The 19528-nt window shown below is 48.4% G+C and overlaps 1 protein-coding gene across 1 annotated transcript in view; it reads right to left on the bottom strand.

Moving 5' to 3' along the window:
- LOC147113790 (dedicator of cytokinesis protein 2-like) overlaps positions 1-19528 on the bottom strand; it is a 611919-nt gene that overhangs the window by 312272 nt on the left and 280119 nt on the right. Inside the window, exon 21 of the mRNA XM_085996164.1 lies at positions 912-1012. Coding sequence (XP_085852290.1) covers positions 912-1012 — 101 coding nt within the window. The remainder of the gene's footprint in view (positions 1-911; positions 1013-19528) is intronic.

Genomic DNA, 19528 nt, shown 5'->3' with positions numbered 1-19528 from the left:
AGTGGTGTCGGAAAACCCTTTCATCTCTGTCTGTGAGAGGGGATTTAAAAAAATTGGGACGAAGACACCAAAAGGATTTTTGAAACCGACTGAACAGACAGTGAAGTGCTGTAGAACTTTAAAAGAAGATGGAAGACTGCAGGGGGAGAGGTTCTGCTCTAGGCTACAGGGCACGATGCAGAGATATTAATCTGTAAATTAAGTAAGAAGGCCCACTGATGTGGGGTAGCATGATATGTTCTTTATTTTGTACCATTATGTGAATATAAGTTGTACTGATTGAACTAAGTGACTCTGATCATTCATATTGCTCTGTACATCTGCCTTAATGTGTAATAATTAGTTTTTGATTTAAACCAAACTTCTCCTCATCTAGTGTTAACTTAGTCTGCCTATGGAAAGATTGAAGCACTGCACGTTTGAAAGGCCAGGCGATCCAGTCCAGATCACAAGGAAGTTTCACTATTATATTCCTGGGTCCCACTAACATGCAGGTGGGAATCCAGCACCATATAAAGTAAGCCACTCAGAGCTGTTACAGGAGTGACTGATTCCACTGAACTTAAGAAGGGATCTATGGCAGACTTGAATTTGTAACAGGCTACCAGAGGACAAACTCAAAAATCCTGCATAATCCAATATCCCTAGCTCAGTAAAGTGATAATTAACTCGGCACTTGATCTTAACAGCACAATAAAACAAGTTGCAAATAAAGGAACTGTCTGGGATCGAGCTGTGCAGGAGACCAAAGCAGTGTTCACCTAAATGGAGGGCAACGCTCAGCACTATTTTTAACATTTTGTTGGTCTAACTGTAGGCTGCAAATTGTCACATTTTGCTCCTGCAACAGTGAAGGATGACCCAATTAAAAGCAAGGCTACTGCGCTGCCAGCTACAGCAGTGGAACTTACTTATAAGCCAAGGTTGCACTGAAGTGCTGTTTGATGTAGGCTTCAAGGACAGCATTGAAGTGCTGGAATTTCCTGTCTGCGATCAGCCCTATAATGTATATCTGTAAAACAAAAACAATTATGTTACGATCACTATGGGAAAGGACAGGTTCAAAATGTACAATAGTTTTTTTAATATAATTTCTCTTAAAGGGCCTACATTGCCTCCTTTCACCAGCGTGTTTCGCTAACTTTATTGATGATTCAGTGCACTGAGGAAGTGCTGCACTGTCGGAGGTTCCGTCTTTCGGATGAGACATTAAATCGAGGCCCTGTCTGCCCTCTCAGGTGGACATAAAGGATCTCATGGAACTACTTGGAGAAGAGTAGGGGAGTTCTCCCCAGTGTCCTGGCCAACATTTATCCCTTAAGCAACATCACTGAAAAAGACATATCTGGTCATTTATCTCATTTCTATTGTGGGATCTTGCTGTGCACAAATTGGCTGCTGCGTTTCCTACATTACAACAGTGACTACATTTCAAAAGTACTTAATTGTGAAGCATTTGGGACGTCCTGAGGTGAAAGGTGCTTTGGCAATGCAAGCTCTTTCTTTTCGACGGACGCTTAAAAAAAAAATGGAGGAGAGGACTGGCAAGTCGGAGGACCTTCTCGTGGATCTGCTCCTGGGCCTGGCCAAGATAACCACCCACATCTGCAGGATGTGGAGTTCGCGGTCAGGATCCCTCTGGCTACCTGCCTCTCTTCTGCAGTCTTGTTTGCGCGCAGGTGGCACTGGAGAGGGGCCCATATGGTATCCACGAGGCCTGCTATGACCCATGGGCACTGCAAGACGTGATCTGTCTAATCGTTCATGACGAGATCCCAGTTTAGTTTTATTTCAAGCTCATTTTAGTTTGATTGGACCTTGTGTTAAGACTGTGTTTTATTATTGGTGCCCTCCCCAGTTCAAGGGGGCATTCGCTGTGCTGATTGATAGGGTACCAGTGCCACCCTTTATGGTCCAATTAAAATAATACTGACCTGTGCATTTCTAGCCCTTTCTGGGTTTTATCGGGTTTTAGACTGTGTTTATTGTTTGGCCTTCAGGATCTTTTCGGGTTTTGTTTCCTGAATTTGGTCTAACCATTGGGTGAAATCAACTGCAAGTAAATCGGTTCTTTATCGGAACAAAAAGAAAATCGGGCGATGTTTGTTAATGGAAAACTTTAACCAGTAAAATAATTTTGTATGGCAGAAATAAATTATTTCAATAAATGTTTCAACTGTCTTCACAAAGTAGAACACTAAAAGGAGCTGGAAGGTAATCATTCATGGTCTCCTCATTGTTTCCTCCTCATGAAATTATGTTCGGCCATCCGTGTTTTTTTTAAATATGTTCTCGGGATGTAGACGATGCTGGCAAAGCCACATTTATTGCCCATCACTGGGAAGATGCCGCTGGACCTCCTTCTTGAAGTGCTGCAACTCTTGTGCTAATGGTGCTCCCGCGATGGTGTTCCAGAATTTTGACCCAGTGACAATGAAGGAACGACAGTAAATGTCCAAATCAGGATGGTAGGGAACTTGGAGAGAGCTTGGTGATTGTGTTTCTATGTTCTTTTTTTTAACATATTATTCAGTCTCGGTATGTGGGTGTCACTTGCCACACTGGCATTTATTGTCCATCCTTAGTTACCCTGAGGAAGTTTGTTAAAACTGAATGGCTTGCTAGGCCAGTTAAGAGTCAACCACATTGGTAGGACTGGAGTCACATATAGGCCCGACCAGTTAAGGATGGCAGATTTCATTTCCTGAAGGACATCAATGAACTAATTGGGATTTTGACATTCCAACAACTTCATCCAAATTCTCAAACTGCCATGATGGGATTTGAACTCACATTCTCTGGATTATTGGTATAGGTCTCTGGACTATCACTACGCTGCCGGGCCTGTTCATCTTGCTGCTCTTGTTCTTGGTGGAAAAGGTCGCAGGGCTGCGAGGTGCCATCAAATTAACGTGCTTTGTTGCAGTGCGGCCTGAGAGCCAGTTGGAAATGAAGAAGCCCTGAGGCCCTCCATTACAACCACCTTACCGCTCTTGAAACTGTATTAAGTTTATCAAAAAGGAACCACTGCTGCAGAAGGTCTCTTTAGCAACAGATGTGCCTTCCAGTCCACTTTGAAGAGGATGGTTTGTACTCCCCAGTGGTCAGGCTACATAGGCAAGCTCAAGGCCTGGGTCCAAGCATATCTCTCTACACTGATCTAAGCAGGAATTGTAGAACAAATAAATTGATGCTGCCTGAGACATTCCGAACAGAAAGGCCCGGAATTTCCTCAGAACTGCTCCCACCCCGCCATCATGAATTCGCCTGAAGTGCGCCGGAAAAAACAATTACGCATGTAAATGTGTCTCCAGCAAAGTTATGGCAGCAGAGCAGGACATTTCAAACCCATTTCTTTTCTGAGCAATCACATGTATCTCATTGTAGAGTTTGCTGGTGTAGTTTGTATCAAAAAGTGAATAAAGGTTCGTGGCTACCCAAAGCATCTGGGGTCTTAAAGTAGACCCCAAATCCCCAACAAATGAGCCCACCTCGTGCGTTCTTTGCTTGGGCGTGTGTTTAACATCATAAAATGTTTCTCAGCATGGAAGCCCCTCACTCGGTCTTGCTTAGAGTCAATGGGATCCCTTAAATAGGACAACAGAAATGCACCTTATACATTGTTCTCATCAAACACTCTAAGGGCAGGTACAGCACAGGTTAGATACAGAGCAAAGCTCCCTCTACACTGTCCCATCAAACACTCCCATGGTAGGTACAGCACAGTGTTAGATACAGAGCAAAGCTCCCTCTACACTGTCCCATCAAACACTCCCATGGTAGGTACAGCATGGGTTAGATACAGAGCAAAGCTCCCTCTACACTGTCCCATCAAACACTCCCATGGTAGGTACAGCATGGGTTAGATACAGAATAAAGCTCCTTCTACAATGTCCATCAAACAATCCCAGCACAGGTTAGATACAGAGTAAAGCTCCCTCTACACTGTCCCATCAGACACTCCCAGGGCAGGTAGAGCACAGTAAAATGTACTCCACATTGACCAATCAATCACTCCTAAGTCAGGTACAACAATGGGGCAGAGTTTCAACTTTGGGCACGATCGGCAATCTGGGCGCAGATTGCGTTTGAAATTGCGCTGGCTTTCCGAAGAGAAGTTATGGTTCAAGTTCCCATTCAAACTCATTTGCATAACCACAAGCATAAAATCTCCCATGAACCAGTGCAATCAGGCAGCATAATAGAACGTAATTGTTTCTTGTTTTTCTTTGCATTAAAAATATTCATTGATGTATTTAAGAATGGTAACCTGATGCGTTTTTATTAATCCAGCTGAAAATTGATTTACCACAAAAAATAAGCATTTTTAATCAGTATGTCTAATCACCCCACCTGTGAGTAACCTGATTTTATATCACTGAAAATGACTTTAAAAAAACTATACTGAACCATTTACTAGTTTCATTGGTGCACACTAATAAGTTTCTTAGTAAACTAAATATTTTTTTAATATTTACAAACTTTTAAAACGTGCCTACTACTGTCTTTGCACTTAAAATTACAAGCTTAATTTGAAGAGCCTCCTCGAACGGTCGCAATCAGTGGAAACTCGCCATCCTCATTATTTTGATCTGGGGGCGGAACCAGTTTTGTGGGCGGGGCTGGCTTCCAGCACGATGTTTTTGAAACCAGCGTTAAAGATTGTGGAAACTCGATTTACGCTCAATGTAACTTGCGCTTAAAAGTCCTCGAAGTTTTACGCTAGTTTGGCCAAGTTCAGCCAAATTGCGCTGGTAAAATTAACGCAAACTATCAAAGCTCTCGGCTCTCTGTGCTCCAAACAGGGAACTGTGCTCTCAGGGGGCACAGATCAGAGAATTGGGAGAATTTCCTGTCGTCCTATCTCCTGTTCAATCTCCCTTTAAGCGCAGATAGCCCTACAGCGTAAAGTTCTCTCTGCACTGCTGCATCAATGTTCTTTAGCTTCCAGGTTATAAAGAGCAAGACGACTGCACCAGTGGGGTGTCCATTTCCCACACTAGCCATCTTTACAGTTTTCCTGAAAGTGTTAAGTTCTGTGCTGCAAACTCATGCCTACCAGTACATTTCAATAAGTTCCATATTTAGTGAACTATAACAACTAATTCAACACGGAAGCATCGCAGAATCACACTGGACAATTTTCTCCCCTTTCCTCTCCTGCAGGCATCAACTTTTGGTGGTATACAGACCCTAAAGTCCCAGGCATCCTCTCGTGGCCATTCTTCAGGTGCCAGCCTTGAAGCAGAGTGCTGACAAGTTTGTATGACTAGGGAGGACATCACAGCTGCGTCTATGCCTGATGTTCACTTGCACCAATTGGCACATAGGGATCATGAGCAGGATCTCTGGCTGGCATTAATTCAGGGGTCGAGTTCAGGTAACTGAGTACTCTCTACCATCACAGTGACAGAGAACAGGTGATGGCAGTGTCACATTATTGAACACTCTTCCATTGAAAGGATTTGGAAAAGAGCTACATTTAAATGTTGGGTTTCTGAAGCAAAGCATATTCACACAAGTTTTTTTTAAAGTATTTACATAAGAGCACTGAGACAAAAGGAGCTTAAAGTGTCAATGAACCAGGCTTTAAAACTTGTTTCCTCAAAGACCGAAAATAATAATCAAATAAATTAGTCTGTCTTAGTGATCAGTAAATGCCTCATGCCCATTGTATTGGAAGTCCCTGTTCCCAGATGCTTGCCAGGGGCTGCCTGAGTGTGAACAGAGGGAGATAACAAATAGAGATAAAAACACACACTGTCATTCATGCCAAACAAATGGTGCAAGAAGTTAGAATACAGGAGAGCAGTTATAAGTTACTTTGTATTAATTTAACAAGACTACCCACTAATATGGGGAAGCATAACGGTTTCATTATTTTGTATTACTACGCAAAGACAAGTTGACACCCCTCCCTCTCTCTGTAACCTCCGCCTTACAACCCTCTGAGATATCTGGTCTCCTCTAATTCTGGTCTATTGCGCATCCCCGATTTTAATCGCTCCACCATTGGCGGCCGTGCCTTCAGCTGCCAAGGCCCTAAGCTCTGGAATTCCCTCCCTAAACCTCTCCACCTCTCTTTCCTCCTTTTAAGATGTTCCTTAAAACCTACCTTTTTAACTAAGCTTTGGTCATCTGCCCTAATATCTCCTTATGTGGCTCGGTGTCAAATTTTGTTTGATAGCACTCCTGTGAAGCGCCTTGGGACGTTTTACTATAAAGATGTTACATAAATGCAAATTGTTGTTGTTGTTGTACTGATTGAAAGAAATGAGTCTGATTGTAACTATTGCTCTGTATATGACATTAAGCAATTTAACAATTCATATCTGGCCTCATTTCCACCTCATCTCATGAGGTGTGTCTTCAGTCCGACTTTGGAAAGATTGGAGTAGCACGTGTGACGACATGTGCAAAAGACACGATATCCAGTTCGTATATCAAAAGTGGCGCAGTATTACATTCCCTGGGTTGGGCTATCGTAGAGGTTGAAATTGGACAGTGTGAGTAAACTCTGGCATAAAAGGGGCGTGGCTTCTGTTTATGGCATCAATTGACAACACTGAACCCAAGATGGTGTCTACGGTAGCTCTGATTTTATAATGGGCATGGATTAGGGATTCAACCTGGGCTCTTCCTTCTTGGGTGTAGTTTCATACCACACCAGGCATTGCAATTACCCAATGAGTAATGTGCGAAGCGTTAATAATTATATTTGATTGCCTATAGTATGTGTTTCAGTAACTGAAAATCCATCATTATAGCAATTAATTGAACTATATAACTGCATGGACAAGCACCGATACATTTACAGGACATTTTCTTTAACATGTACCAAGTAATGAGTATTAATTATCTTTATTTTCCAAGAAATTGGTCCTTCACTGAATCCAAAAGACATTTATTTCACTGACAAGTGATCGAAACTTCAAGTGGCAGAGTAATGGCAGCCAAGGGGATACTTGAGTCATGCACTGACAACTGTACAGTTAGTTCTTGTATTTTTACCTCCATTCCCCTTCCCCCGAGACTTGTTATGGAGGATTCCTGCAATGACCAAATATCTGAGCACAAGGAAGCCAATTAAAAAACTGACTAGAACGTGTTAAAGAGTGAGTACTTGCCATTTAAAGTGTTTATCTGTACAGTTCTCTCTTACAGTATTCACTGACTTGATCACTAACAGTTTCTGTCAATCCAATTTGTACAGACACCTTCACTTCTCAGCAATGGAACGAATGAGTAGTAAATGGGCATTTTCTATATAAAGGATAGGTAATCTATCCATGTGCAGCCATTAGCTCTGAAGTTCTCCTTAGAGGGTCTGCTATGTGAAATGAATTTGTGTAGTCTTAATGGAGTCCCTAGGGAGCACAAATATGCAATGTAAAACTTTCCCAAATTCGGCACCAATTGAACGAAAAAAGGAAACGACTTGCATATTATAAGCACCTATCCTGTCTTCAGGACATATCAAAGCAGAAAGTGAACCATCAGCCTGTTAATGAGGCCCGGGAGTTTAAATAGCCCGGGCCTGATTCCTGCAGCATCGAGTGAGTTCCAGCTCACCTCGCCACTCACACAGAGTTAAAATCGAGGCCTGGACGTCAGAAATATAAAGGGCTAGAAATTCATTATAGCCAAGAAATGGGCAGTGTTTAGACTAAAAATGGTTAAGTAGCGCCAGTTGAAAATCATCTAGACTGCACGCAAAATTCGTCCTCAATCCTCATTAAAATGATTGTAGTCATGATTCTCGTCTAAAAACCTAAGCTCATTGGTGTTACGCTGAAAAGATGGCCCAATATCGGGGCAGTCTAAACGCGAGTAATGATTGCCATGTGCTTTTTTCACTACTTAATGAGGAAGTTAATTGATGCTGCAGCACCTCATTCTCGGCATTGTTGGGTGTGCAGCAGCCTCAACAACCTTAAGAAGGAGGACAAGGAAAGGAGAAATAGTTACAAATCCTGATGGCAGATCGCCACCCCAGAGAGAGAGCCTGGAGGTTTTCCGATGAATCTTTGGAGGCACTGGCTTTAGCGGTGGAGAGATGGCGGGCGGTCCTGTACCAACTGGCAGGAGGCCCTCACCACATGTCTGCCGGACTATGTGGAAGGAGATGGCGCACCACGTCAGGGGCAGCATTGTGCTCCCCAGGTCCCACAGCCAGTGCAGGAGGAAGTTTAACAAGCTCGCATTAGTGGTCATGGTGAGTGAAGGCTTCAACATATGCTACATACCACCATCTGTACCACAAGATTCACACACTGCTCAATGCACCACACAGTCTCTACCTAGCAACACTCACACCCACATCTCACACCTTGCACACAATGACAGCTATTCAACTATGGCAGGCAAAAGGGTCATTAGTTATTAGAATTCATGTGATATGTGTGATATGTTTAGATAAATTTATTAATTTTGTTTGGAATATTTTCTGGTCACTCTCATTTCACCTTTGCACCTAGGAGGATGCTATGATATGGCTTGAGGCAGTGATTGTATGATGGGGATGTGGTGAGCTACGGGGATCTTGGGTTTCATTCATGTTAATCAGAGTCTGATGAGCCAATCATGGACAGTCAGTTTGGAAGGCCGATTGTCTCTCTGCCTCCGCTCCCTCCACACTAGATCTTGGAGGGCAAGGTCCGCTGCCAGTACAGCCCCCATGACTTTTAGCAAGTGTTGTAGGTTGAAGCTTTTCAGAAATAATTATGCAGTTTTGTACTTGCGACAACACTCCCTGATACCAGAGAACCTTGAAATGAATAAAGAAAACTCTTCCAGCAGCAGGAAGTAGCACACACCCACTCAAATTTCAAAAACCTGTCAGGTCCAAGTGATTGGTGATGATCCTTTAAATAGTGTTGGTGGAGCTGGCTTCCTGCTGCTGCACGCCACCTGAAGCTGTTGTTGTTTTCTCAAGCCGGTAAGTTCATTGGCTGCAACAAAGTTGGGAGATCGGGCGTCAAGTGAGCGTTGCACATTCACTGACGTCATGATCTCTGTGATGGCGAGGTCCCCGGCGATCGCATTCAGCGGTGCTGGATCCGGCATCAGGTGGTATTTACAGGTAGTCCCTGGGAGCGTGTCAGTATTTGCAAGGGGTCCCCGGGAATGTGTCAGTATTTGAAGTGAGTCCCCGGGAGTGTGTCAGTATTTGCAGGGGGTGCCTAGGAGTGTGTCAGTATTTACATGGAGCCCCCAGGAGTGTGTCAGTATTTGCAGGGGGTCCCCAGGAGTGTCAGTATTTACAGGGAGTCCCCAGGAGTGTCTCATTATTTGCAGGGAGTCCCCGGGAGTGTGTCAGTAATTGCAGGGAGTCCCCGGGAGTGTGTCAGTAATTGCAGGGAGTCCCTGGGAGTGTGTCAGTATTTGAAGTGAGTCCCCGGGAGTGTGTCAGTATTTGCAGGAGTCCCCGGGAGAGTGTGAGTATTCTTAGGGAGTCCCCGGGAGTGTGGGAATATTTTTAGGGAGTACCCGGGAGAGTTAGTATTTGCAGTGAGTCCCCGGGAGACTCCCCAATCCCCAATGCTATCACTACGACGCCCTGAAATGCCAAGAGCTGACCATAAAGAAGAATACCCTCAGTCAACTAGTCCTGGGACTCAGTGAAGTAACTACTAACAATACTAACAATAACCAGCCCCAGGACAGTGACAGGGTAACACAAAGAATCCGACCCAACACAATCGTCGCTAAGCAAAAGGAAAAATATCTGACATATTGGGCAGAAACAACAAAAACCCAAAGCAAACTCAATTGCTACTTGGCCCTAAACAGACAATACAACATAGCTGATTACCTGACCATGGTAAAGGATAACAAACTGAGAAGAACCTTGACAAGGTACAGACTTAGCGAACATAGCCTAGCGATAGAAAAAGGCAGACACAGGCAGACCAGGCTGCCAAGAGAAGACAGGATATGCTCTCACTGCAGTCAGGGAGTAGTGGAGACAGAGATGCACTTCCTCACAGCCTGCGAAAAATATCAGGGCATCAGGGAGAATTTCTACCAAAAATTCTCACAAATATGCCCTGATTTCAGAAATCTGAATGACAACCAAAAACTCCCATTCCTACTGGGAGAGGAGAGAAGCTGTGTAACACTGGCGGCACACTATGTTACAGCTTGCCATGAACAGAGGGACAACCAGTAAACTAAGAAAAGAATATATATAAACAATGCGAATGTATATTTATACACTCAGGGATATACCTGTTTATACACTGTATGAATAGAACTGCGTTTATGTGCTAAACCATAAATGTATTTTGATGCTTTGGCAACATAAGATGTAACTTATCATGCCAATAAAGCGATTTGAATTGTGAATTGTGAGTGAGTATTTGCAGAGAGTCCCCAGGAGTGGGTGAGCATTTGCAGGGAGTCCCCGGAAGTGTGTCACTATTTACAGGGAGTCCCTGGGAGTGTGTCAGTATTTGCAGTGAGTCTCCGAGAGTGTGTCAGTATTTACAGGTAGTCCCCGGGAGTGTGTCAGTATTTGAAGTGAGTCCCCGGGAGTGTGTCAGTATTTGCAGGGAGTGCCTAGGAGTGTGTCAGTATTTACATGGAGTCCCCGGGAGTGTGTCAGTATTTACAGGGAGTCCCCAAGAGTGTGTTATTAATGCAGGTAGACCCCAGGAGTGTGTCAGTATTTACAGGGAGTCCCCGGGAGTGTGTTAGTATTTGCAGGGAGTCCCCGGGAGTGTGTCAGTATTTGCAGGGCGTCCCCGGGAGTGTCTCATTATGTGCAGGGAGTCCCCGGGAGTGTGTCAGTATTTGCAGGGGGTGCCCGGGAGTGGGTCAGTATTTACAGGGATTCCCCGGGAGCGTGTCAGTATTTCCAAGGAGTCACCGGGAGTGTGTCAGTATTTACAGGGAGTCCCCAAGAGTGTGTTATTAATGCAGGTAGACCCCAGGAGTGTGTCAGTATTTACAGGGAGTCCCCGGGAGTGTGTTAGTATTTGCAGGGAGTCCCCGGGAGTGTGTCAGTATTTGCAGGGCGTCCCCGGGAGTGTCTCATTATGTGCAGGGAGTCCCCGGGAGTGTGTCAGTATTTGCAGGGGGTGCCCGGGAGTGTGTCAGTATTTGCAGGGCGTCCCCGGGAGTGTCTCATTATGTGCAGGGAGTCCCCGGGAGTGTGTCAGTATTTACATGGAGTCCCCGGGAGTGGGTCAGTATTTGCAGTGCGTCCCTAGGAGTGTGTCAGTATTTACACGGAGCCCCCGGGAGTGTGTCAGTATTTGCACGGAGTCCCCGGGAGTGTGTCAGTATTTGCATGGAGTCCCTGGGAGTGTGTCAGTATTTGAAGTGAGTCCGCGAGAGTGTCTCAGTATTTACAGGGAGTCCCCGAGAGTGTGTTATTAATGCAGGGAGTCCCCGGGAGTGTGTGAGTATCTTTAGGAGTCCCCGGGAGTGTGTCGGTATTAACAGGGAGTCCCCGGGAGCGTGTCAGTATTTACAGTGCGTCCCTGGGAGTGTGTCAGTATTTGCAGTGAGTCCCCGGGAGTGTGTCCCAATTTACAAGGAGTCCCCGGGAGCGTGTCAGTATTTCCAGTGAGACCCCAGGAGCATGTCAGTATTTACAGGGATTCCCCGGGAGTGTGTCAGTATTTGCAGTGAGTCCCCGGGAGTGTCTAAGTATTTACAGGGACACCCCGGGAGTGTGTGACAGGATTTGCAGGGCGTCCCCGGGAGTGTGTCAGTATTTACAGTGAGGCCCTGGGAGTGTGTCAGTATTTGCAGGGAGTCCCTGGGAGTATGTCAGTATTTACAGGTAGTCCCCGGGAGTGTGTCAGTATTTACATGGAGTCCCCGGGAGTGTGTCAGTATTTGCAGGGAGTCCCCGGGAGCGTGTCAGTATTTACAGTGCGTCCCTGGGAGTGTGTCAGTATTTGCAGTGAGTCCCCGGGAGTGTGTCCCAATTTACAAGGAGTCCCCGGGAGTGTGTCAGTATTTGCAGGGAGTCCCCGGGAGTGTGTCATTATTTACAGGGAGTCGCCGGGAGCGTGTCAGTATTTCCAGGGAGTCCCCGGCAGCATGTCAGTATTTCCAGGGAGTCCCCGGGAGCGTGTCAGTATTTCCAGGGAGTCCCCGGGAGTGTCAGTATTGACAGGGTGTCCCCGGGAGTGTGGCAGTATTTACAGTGAGGCCCTGGGAGTGTGTCAGTATTTACAGGGACTCCCCGGGAGCATATCAGTATTTATAGGGCGTCCCCAAGGAGTATGTCAGTATTTGCAGGGAGTCCCCGGGAGCGTGTCAGTATTTAAAGGGCGTCCCCGGGTGTGTGTCAGTATTTGCAGAGAGTCCCCAGGAGTGGGTGAGCATTTGCAGGGAGTCCCCGGAAGTGTGTCACTATTTACAGGGAGTCCCTGGGAGTGTGTCAGTATTTGCAGTGAGTCTCCGAGAGTGTGTCAGTATTTACAGGTAGTCCCCGGGAGTGTGTCAGTATTTGAAGTGAGTCCCCGGGAGTGTGTCAGTATTTGCAGGGAGTGCCTAGGAGTGTGTCAGTATTTACATGGAGTCCCCGGGAGCGTGTCAGTATTTGCAGGGGGTCCCCGGGAGTGTGTCAGTGTTTGAAGGGAGTCCCCAGAAGTGTCTAATTATTTGCAGGGAGTCCCCGGGAGTGTGTCAGTATTTGCAGGGAGTCCCTGGGAGTGTTTCAGTATTTGAAGTGAGTCCCCGGGAGTGTGTCAGTATTTGCAGGGGATGCCCAGGAGTGTGTCAGTATTTACATGGAGTCCCCGGGAGAGTGTCAGTATTTGCAGTGAGTCCCCGGGAGTGTGTCAGTATTTGCAGCATGACCCCGGGAGTGTGTCAGTATTTGCAGGAGGCCCCGGGAGAGTGTGAGTATTTTCAGGAGGCCCCGGGAGAGTGTGAGTATTTTCAGGGAGTCCGCGGGAGTGTGTGAGTATTTTTAGGGAGTCCCCGGTAGTGTGTCATTATTTGCAGGGCGTCCTTGGGAGTGTGTCAGTATTTGCAGCGAGTCCCCGGGAGTGTGTCAGTATTTACAGGAAGTCCCCGGGAGTGTGTCAGTATTTAAAGGGCGTCCCCGGGTGTGTGTCAGTATTTGCAGGGAGTCCCTGGGAGTGTGTCAGTATTTACAGGAAGTCCCCGGGAGTGTGTCAGTATTTAAAGGGCGTCCCCGGGTGTGTGTCAGTATTTGCAGGGAGTCCCTGGGAGTGTGTCAGTATTTGCAGGGAGTCCCCAGGAGTGTGTCAATATTTGCAGCAAGTCCCCGGGAGTGTGCTTGTATTTGCAGGGAGTCCCTGAGAGTGTGTCAGTATTTGCAGGGAGTCCCCGGGAGTGTGTGAGTATTTGCAGGGAGTCCCCGGGAGTGGGTAAGCATTTTCAGGGAGTCCCTGGGATTGTGTCAGTATTTACAGGGAGTCCCCGGGAGTGTATCAGTATTTGCATGGTGTCCCTGGGAGTGTGTCAGTATTTGCAGTGAGTCCCCGGTTATGTGTGTCTGTATTTACAGGGAGTCCCTGGGAATGTGCCAGTTTTTACATGGAGTCCCCGAGAGTGTGTCATTAATTACAGGGAGTCCCTGGGAGTGTGTCAGTATTTGCAGGGAGTACCCGGGAGTGTGTCAGTATTTACAGGGATTCCCCGGGAGCGTGTCAGTATTTCCAAGGAGTCACCGGGAGTGTGTCAGTATTTACAGGGAGTCCCCAAGAGTGTGTTATTAATGCAGGTAGACCCCAGGAGTGTGTCAGTATTTACAGGGAGTCCCCGGGAGTGTGTTAGTATTTGCAGGGAGTCCCCGGGAGTGTGTCAGTATTTGCAGGGCGTCCCCGGGAGTGTCTCATTATGTGCAGGGAGTCCCCGGGAGTGTGTCAGTATTTGCAGGGGGTGCCCGGGAGTGGGTCAGTATTTGCAGTGCGTCCCTAGGAGTGTGTCAGTATTTACACGGAGCCCCCGGGAGTGTGTCAGTATTTGCACGGAGTCCCCGGGAGTGTGTCAGTATTTGCATGGAGTCCCTGGGAGTGTGTCAGTATTTGAAGTGAGTCCGCGAGAGTGTCTCAGTATTTACAGGGAGTCCCCGAGAGTGTGTTATTAATGCAGGGAGTCCCCGGGAGTGTGTGAGTATCTTTAGGAGTCCCCGGGAGTGTGTCGGTATTAACAGGGAGTCCCCGGGAGCGTGTCAGTATTTACAGTGCGTCCCTGGGAGTGTGTCAGTATTTGCAGTGAGTCCCCGGGAGTGTGTCCCAATTTACAAGGAGTCCCCGGGAGTGTGTCAGTATTTGCAGGGAGTCCCCGGGAGTGTGTCATTATTTACAGGGAGTCGCCGGGAGCGTGTCAGTATTTCCAGGGAGTCCCCGGCAGCATGTCAGTATTTCCAGGGAGTCCCCGGGAGCGTGTCAGTATTTCCAGGGAGTCCCCGGGAGTGTCAGTATTGACAGGGTGTCCCCGGGAGTGTGGCAGTATTTACAGTGAGGCCCTGGGAGTGTGTCAGTATTTACAGGGACTCCCCGGGAGCATATCAGTATTTATAGGGCGTCCCCAAGGAGTATGTCAGTATTTGCAGGGAGTCCCCGGGAGCGTGTCAGTATTTAAAGGGCGTCCCCGGGTGTGTGTCAGTATTTGCAGGGAGTCCCTGGGAGTGTGTCAGTATTTGCAGGGAGTCCCCAGGAGTGTGTCAATATTTGCAGCAAGTCCCCGGGAGTGTGCTTGTATTTGCAGGGAGTCCCTGAGAGTGTGTCAGTATTTGCAGGGAGTCCCCGGGAGTGTGTGAGTATTTGCAGGGAGTCCCCGGGAGTGGGTAAGCATTTTCAGGGAGTCCCTGGGATTGTGTCAGTATTTACAGGGAGTCCCCGGGAGTGTATCAGTATTTGCAGGGTGTCCCTGGGAGTGTGTCAGTATTTGCAGTGAGTCCCCGGTTATGTGTGTCTGTATTTACAGGGAGTCCCTGGGAATGTGCCAGTTTTTACATGGAGTCCCCGAGAGTGTGTCATTAATTACAGGGAGTCCCTGGGAGTGTGTCAGTATTTGCAGGGAGTACCCGGGAGTGTGTCAGTATTTACAGGGATTCCCCGGGAGCGTGTAAGTATTTCCAAGGAGTCACCGGGAGTGTGTCAGTATTTACAGGGAGTCCCCAAGAGTGTGTTATTAATGCAGGTAGACCCCAGGAGTGTGTCAGTATTTACAGGGAGTCCCCGGGAGTGTGTTAGTATTTGCAGGGAGTCCCCGGGAGTGTGTCAGTATTTGCAGGGCGTCCCCGGGAGTGTCTCATTATGTGCAGGGAGTCCCCGGGAGTGTGTCAGTATTTGCAGGGGGTGCCCGGGAGTGTGTCAGTATTTGCAGGGCGTCCCCGGGAGTGTCTCATTATGTGCAGGGAGTCCCCGGGAGTGTGTCAGTATTTACATGGAGTCCCCGGGAGTGGGTCAGTATTTGCAGTGCGTCCCTAGGAGTGTGTCAGTATTTACACGGAGCCCCCGGGAGTGTGTCAGTATTTGCACGGAGTCCCCGGGAGTGTGTCAGTATTTGCATGGAGTCCCTGGGAGTGTGTCAGTATTTGAAGTGAGTCCGCGAGAGTGTCTCAGTATTTACAGGGAGTCCCCGAGAGTGTGTTATTAATGCAGGGAGTCCCCGGGAGTGTGTGAGTATCTTTAGGAGTCCCCGGGAGTGTGTCGGTATTAACAGGGAGTCCCCGGGAGCGTGTCAGTATTTACAGTGCGTCCCTGGGAGTGTGTCAGTATTTGCAGTGAGTCCCCGGGAGTGTGTCCCAATTTACAAGGAGTCCCCGGGAGCGTGTCAGTATTTCCAGTGAGACCCCAGGAGCATGTCAGTATTTACAGGGATTCCCCGGGAGTGTGTCAGTATTTGCAGTGAGTCCCCGGGAGTGTCTAAGTATTTACAGGGACACCCCGGGAGTGTGTGACAGGATTTGCAGGGCGTCCCCGGGAGTGTGTCAGTATTTACAGTGAGGCCCTGGGAGTGTGTCAGTATTTGCAGGGAGTCCCTGGGAGTATGTCAGTATTTACAGGTAGTCCCCGGGAGTGTGTCAGTATTTACATGGAGTCCCCGGGAGTGTGTCAGTATTTGCAGGGAGTCCACGGAAATGTGTCAGTATTTGCAGGGAGTCCCCGGGAGTGTGTCAGTGTTTACAGGGAGTCCCCGGGAGCGTGTCAGTATTTACAGCGAGTCCCTGGGAGTGTGTTACTATTTCCAGAGAGTCCCCGGGAGCGTGTCAGTATTTACAGGGAGACCCCGAGAGTGTGTTATTAATGCAGGGAGACCCCGGGAGTGTGTCAGTATTTGCAGGGAGACCCGGGAGTGTGTCAGTATTTGACGGGAGTCCCCGGGAGTGTCTCATTATTTGCAGGGAGTCCCCGGGATTGTGTGAGTATTCTTAAGGAGTCCCCGGGAGTGTGTCAGTATTTCCAGGGAGTCCCCGGGAGCGTGTCAGTATTTGCAGTGAATCCCCAGGAGTGTGTCAGTATTTCCAGGGAGTCCCCGGGAGTGTGTCTGTATTTACAGGGAGTCCCCGGGAGTGTGTCAGTATTTACAGGGAGTCCCCGGAAGTGTGTCAGTATTTGCAGTGAATCCCCAGGAGTGTATCAGTATTTCCAGGGAGTCCCCGGGAGTGTGTCACTATTTACAGGGAGTCCCCGGGTGCGTGTCAGTATTTCCAGTTAGTCCCCGGGAGCATGTCAATATTTACAGAGAGTCCCCAGGGAGTATCTCAGTATTTACAGGGAGTCACCGAGAGTGTGTAATTAATGCAGGGAGACCCCGTGAGTGTGTCAGTATTTGCAGGGAGACCCGGGAGTGTGTAAGTATTTGACGGGAGTCCCCGGGAGTGTATCAATATTTGCAGTGAGTCCCCGAGAGTGTGTGAGTATACTTAGGGAGTCCCCGGGAGTGTGTCAGTATTTTTAGGGAGTCCCCGGGAGAGTGAGTATTTGCAGGGAGTCCCCGCGAGTGGGTGAGCATTTGCAGGGAGTCCCCAGAAGTGTGTCAGTCTTTACAGGGAGTCCCCGGGAGTGTGTGAGTATCTTTCGGAGTCCCCGGGAGTGTGTCAGTATTTACAGGGAGTCCCCGGGACTGTGTCAGTATTTACAGGGACACCCCGGGAGACTATCAGTATTTACAGGGAGTCCCAGGGAGCATATCAGTATTTACAGGGAGTCACCAAGGAGTGTGTCAGTATTTACAGTGCGTCATTATTTGCAGTGAGTCCCCGGGAGTGTGTCACTATTTACAGGGAGTCCCCGGGAGCGTGTCAGTACTTCCAGTGAGTCTCCAGGAGCATGTCAGTACTTACAGGGATTCCCCGGGAGTGTGTCAGTATTTGCAGTGAGTCCCCGGGAGTGTCTCAGTATTTACAGGGAATCCCCGAGAGTGTGTTATTAATGCAGGGACACCCCGGGAGTGTGTGACAGGATTTGCAGGGAGTCCCCGGGAGTGTCTCATTATTTGCAGGGCGTCCCCGGGAGCGTGTCAGTATTTACAGTGAGTCCCCGGGAGTGTGTCAGTATTTACAAGGAGTCCCCAGGAGTGTGTCAGTATTTACAGTGAGGCCCTGGGAGTGTGTCAGTATTTACAGTGGCTCCCCGGGAGCGTATCAGTATTTACAGGGAGTCCCCGGGAGTGTCTCATTATTTGCAGGGAGTCCCCGGGATTGTGTGAGTATCCTTAAGGAGTCCCCGGGAGTGTGTCAGTATTTCCAGGGAGTCCCCGGTAGCGTGTCAGTATTTGCAGTGAATCCCCAGGAGTGTGTCAGTATTTCCAGGGAGTCCCCGGGAGTGTGTCAGTATTTCCAGGGAGTCCCCGGGAGTGTGTCAGTATTTACAGTGAGGCCCTGGGAGTGTGTCAGTATTTACAGTGGCTCCCCGGGAGCGTATCAGTATTTACAGGCAGTGTGTCATTATTTACAGGGAGTCGCCGGGAGCGTGTCAGTATTTGCAGGGAGTCCCCGGGAGCGTGTCAGTATTTCCAGGGAGTCACCGGGAGCGTGTCAGTATTTGCAGTGCGTCCCTGGGAGTGTGTCAGTATTTACACGGAGCCCCCGGGAGTGTGTCAGTATTTACACGGAGTCCCCGGGAGTGTGTCAGTATTTGCATGGAGTCCCTGGGAGTGTGTCAGTATTTGAAGTGAGTCCGCGAGAGTGCCTCAGTATTTACAGGGAGTCCCCGAGAGTGTGTTATTAATGCAGGGAGTCCCCGGGAGTGTGTGAGTATCTTAAGGAGTCCCCGGGAGTGTGTCGGTATTAACAGGGAGTCCCCGGGAGCGTGTCAGTATTTACAGTGCGTCCCTGGGAGTGTGTCAGTATTTGCAGGGAGTCCCCGGGAACATATCAGTAATTACAGGGAGTCCCCGGGAGTGTGTCAGTATTTGTAGGGAGTCCCCGGGAGCGTGACAGTATTTCCAGGGAGTCCCCGGGAGTGTGTCAGTATTTAGAGTGAGGCCCTGGGAGTGTGTCAGTATTTGCAGGGAGTCCCTGGGAGTGTGTCAGTATTTACAGGTAGTCCCCGGGAGTGTGTCAGTATTTACATGGAGTCCCCGGGAGTGTGTCAGTATTTACATGGAGTCCCCGGGAGTGTGTCAGTATTTACATGGAGTCCCCGGGAGTGTGTCAGTATTTACATGGAGTCCCCGGGAGTGTGTCAGTATTTGCAGGGAGTCCACGGAAATGTGTCAGTATTTGCAGGGAGTCCCCGGGAGTGTGTCAGTATTTGCAGGGAGTCCCTGGGAGTGTGTCAGTATTTGAAGTGAGTCCCCGGGAGTGTGTCTCTATTTACAGGGAGTCCCCGGGAGCGTGTCAGTATTTCCAGGGAGTCCCCGGGAGCATGTCAGTATTTACAAGGAGTCCCTGGGAGTGTGTCAGTATTTTTAGGGAATCCCCGGGAGAGTGAGTCTTTGCAGGGCGTCCCCGCGAGTGGGTGAGCATTTGCAGGGAGTCCCCAGAAGTATGTCAGTCTTTACAGGGAGTCCCCGGGAGTGTGTGAGTATCTTTCGGAGTCCCCGGGAGTGTGTCAGTATTTAGAGGGAGTCCCCGGGACTGTGTCAGTATTTACAGTAAGGCCCTGGGAGTGTGTCAGTATTTACAGGGACACCCCGGGAGACTATCAGTATTTACAGGGAGTCCCAGGGAGCATATCAGTATTTACAGGGAGTCACCAAGGAGTGTGTCAGTATTTACAGTGCGTCATTATTTACAGTGCGTCCCTGGGAGTGTGTCAGTATTTGCAGTGAGTCCCCGGGAGTGTGTCACTATTTACAGGGAGTCCCCGGGAGCGTGTCAGTACTTCCAGTGAGTCTCCAGGAGCATGTCAGTACTTACAGGGATTCCCCGGGAGTGTGTCAGTATTTGCAGTGAGTCCCCGGGAGTGTCTCAGTATTTACAGAGAATCCCCGAGAGTGTGTTATTAATGCAGGGACACCCCGGGAGTGTGTGACAGGATTTGCAGGGAGTCCCCGGGAGTGTCTCATTATTTGCAGGGCGTCCCCGGGAGCGTGTCAGTATTTACAGTGAGGCCCTGGGAGTGTGTCAGTATTTACAGTGGCT

The sequence above is a fragment of the Somniosus microcephalus genome, chromosome 8 (genome assembly GCF_052327205.1).
Source record: "Somniosus microcephalus isolate GS21.2 chromosome 8, FLI_Smic_1.0, whole genome shotgun sequence".
NCBI lineage: Eukaryota > Metazoa > Chordata > Chondrichthyes > Squaliformes > Somniosidae > Somniosus > Somniosus microcephalus.
The sequence above is the reverse complement of the archived record's forward strand: the minus strand, read 5'-3'. Positions and strand labels throughout refer to the sequence as shown.